The sequence below is a fragment of the Citrus sinensis genome, chromosome 9, assembly GCF_022201045.2.
Source record: "Citrus sinensis cultivar Valencia sweet orange chromosome 9, DVS_A1.0, whole genome shotgun sequence".
Taxonomy (NCBI): Eukaryota; Viridiplantae; Streptophyta; class Magnoliopsida; order Sapindales; family Rutaceae; genus Citrus; species Citrus sinensis.
The window spans coordinates 3,940,765-3,943,740 of record NC_068564.1 but is presented as its reverse complement, the minus strand read 5'-3'; the positions used below and the strand labels follow the sequence as shown (position 1 = coordinate 3,943,740).

The window sequence follows — 2,976 nt, the reverse complement described above, 5'->3', positions numbered from 1 at the left end:
AGCTTTCAGTTCTTAAATTTTCTCAGCTTCCAAACATCATTTTTCAGATTTCTTACTATATCCTACTATTTGTGGTGATGGGGAGAATGGATGTTCAATAAAATTAAGCTCTGGCTATATATGTCGTTGCGATCCAAGTTTTTTTCCGACTGGATGGACTCTGCTCAGGTACACATCGGTCTATTTCCTAAAAATTCTTAGGATTACATACAAATGAGTGAAAACACACACACACACACACAAACACACACACACACACACACACACACACACACACACACACATATATATATATATATATATATATATATATATATAATTCTTCTCCGGTGTCTTTTACAATGCAGTAAACGAGCTTTTTCACATATTTACAGTGCTCTAAAATTATGCGTCTTTGTGCAAATATCAGCACCTAAGAATTTATATATATAATTAATATATAAAAACTTTTGTTGTGGGATCCCGTTAATTAATTAAATTGCTGAATCCTGCAACAAGGACGTTGCTTCTTTGTAAATTTTTTACACAAAGTGGGCACAGTGGGATCCAGGCGTCTTTGTTTAATTTTTCACATTCTAAAATCATTGTGCGTGTATGTATATTCTCTCTTTCTGTAACGCTCTACACTCAAAAATTTCAAAATGTAAAAAAAAAAAAAAGAACTAATAATTAAATGCCGTGATTTACTTATTATTTTTTCTTCCCGGTTTTCACCTTTTGTAGGTACCTTGGTCTGTATAAGTGGCAATAACTGCTCCAAATGTCCTTACGGTTATTCCAGGTCCCCAAGAAACTCAACTTATTGTTACCGCAACACTGGTTATCATCCATATTTCACCAAAAAAGCTCTGGTCAAGTACATTATTATAGGTATGCATTTACATTTTTGTCCTGTATCCTGTATCCACAGTAATGTTTTCTAACCAATGAAATATATGCTTTCGTCCAAGAAAAATATTAAAATGATACACACATTTTATTAGGCTGCAGTGGTGGGCTTGGACTTCTGTTTCTACTCGTTGGAATATGGCGGCTGTACAAGTTCGTAAAAAGAAGAAGGGAAATCAAGCTCAAACAAAAGTTCTTCAAAAGAAATGGTGGTTTGTTACTGCAACAAGAGCTGTCTTCAAACGAAAGTAACATTGAGAAAACAAAATTGTTTACTTCAAAAGATCTAGAAAAGGCCACTGACAACTACAATGCCAATCGGATTCTGGGTCAAGGAGGCCAAGGGACTGTATACAAAGGAATGTTGACAGATGGTAGAATCGTGGCAGTCAAAAAATCCAAATTAGTGGATGAGACTAATGTTGAGCGGTTCATCAATGAAGTGGTAATTTTATCTCAAATCAATCATAGAAATATTGTTAAGTTACTGGGATGTTGTTTGGAGACAGAAGTTCCTCTGTTGGTCTATGAATTTATTCCAAATGGTACTCTCTACCAATACATACATAACCAAATTGAGGAGTTTCCAATCAAATGGGAATTGCTTTCACGCATTGCTGTAGAAGTTTCAGGTGCTCTTTTCTATTTGCATTCAGCTGCTTCCATCCCTATTTATCATCGAGATATCAAGTCTGCAAACATACTTTTGGATGATAAATATCGAGCCAAAATTTCAGATTTTGGAACTTCAAGATCTGTTATGGTTGATCAAACTCATTTGACCACAAAAGTTCAAGGAACTTTTGGATACGTAGATCCAGAGTATTTTCAGTCAGGTCAATTTACTGAAAAAAGTGATGTTTATAGTTTTGGAGTAGTTCTTGTTGAGATTTTAACTGGACAGAAACCTATTCGCGCAATCAACACTAATGAAGATAGAAGTTTAGTGGGATATTTTCTCCAAGCAATTAACGAGAACCGTTTGTTTGAAGTCCTTGATGCTCGAGTTCTTAAGGAAGCTAAGAAAGAAGAGATTATGACTGTTGCTACTCTTGCAAAAAGATGCTTGAACTTGAATGGGAAGATGAGACCTACGATGAAAGAAGTGACATTTGAATTAGGGGGGATAAAAACATCAATTGGAGCTTCAATTTTGCAGCAGAATTGCGAAGAGATTGATTTTGTTGATGGTGACATAAGTGGACATTCTTTAGAAACTGGTTCATCTTCTATAGGAATGTCAATTTTAAACAGTAGTTCTGCTTTTTCTATAGATGCACACCCTTTACTTTCAAACAAGTGGGGATGAAAGAAACTGGTTGTATTGTACTTACTATATATTTTCATTTCATAAATAAAAGTGAGATTTTTGCAATATGTCCTATTGTTTATTTTGAACAACGCAATTGGGATCAATGATAATTAGGCCAGTCCCAAGTAGCCAATACAGAAAGAAATGTAAAGGTAGATCCAATAAATCATCAGGTCAGGTGGTGCCAATAACCTGGCAATTGAAAGATTCCAATATCTTGAGAAAACAAGATTCTTATCCTAGCAAGGATACTGCAATTGAGAGGCGAAATTGAAGAAACAGAGGACCTGCAGTACAACTTAGAAGCGGTCACAGTTTGACATTTCAGAAGCAGAGCAGCACACGAGGAAAAGGAACTGGTGACAGAGATTCCTGCATGCAAGTCAATGACGCACAGCTTGTGTCCTGTCCATCCAACGATTGAGTACGGGATTGAGGAAACATCTTTTAACATTAATGTCTTAATTAATAAATTAGAGTTGATGAATACATGTACAGCTATACCGCTAATCTAATAGTCATGATTCAAACATTTGTCTTGCACAATTCCTTAATGCATATCCATTTGGCTATCTAGAGTTTTCATGAGTATTCCACGTTTTGAACATACATAGATTATTAATTATTAATGGAGTATCAAGTATCTAATATCTTTTCGCATCCAGTTTCTTTTCTAGACGCTTGAACAAAATCAACCACAAGAATTTTAATTAATTACAGAAAGCATGACAGTGACATATAATCAGCCGCACAAATGAAGATTTTTTTATGGATCC

At 35.1% G+C, this 2,976-nt stretch overlaps 1 protein-coding gene across 1 annotated transcript; it reads left to right on the top strand.

The window, feature by feature from the left end:
- Positions 1-889: 889 nt before the first annotated feature.
- On the top strand, positions 890-2,641 carry LOC127899732 (wall-associated receptor kinase-like 2). The gene has a single exon (XM_052433534.1). It carries the CDS (start codon positions 1,250-1,252, stop codon positions 2,195-2,197), a length of 948 nt encoding a protein of 315 aa, XP_052289494.1. The 5' UTR covers positions 890-1,249; the 3' UTR covers positions 2,198-2,641.
- The last annotated feature ends 335 nt before the right edge of the window (positions 2,642-2,976 follow it).

Excerpts from the sequence above, each read along its gene's own strand:
- LOC127899732 (XM_052433534.1), top strand. The coding sequence starts at position 1,250 with ATGTTGACAGATGGTAGAATCGTGGCAGTCAAAAAATCCAAATTAGTG.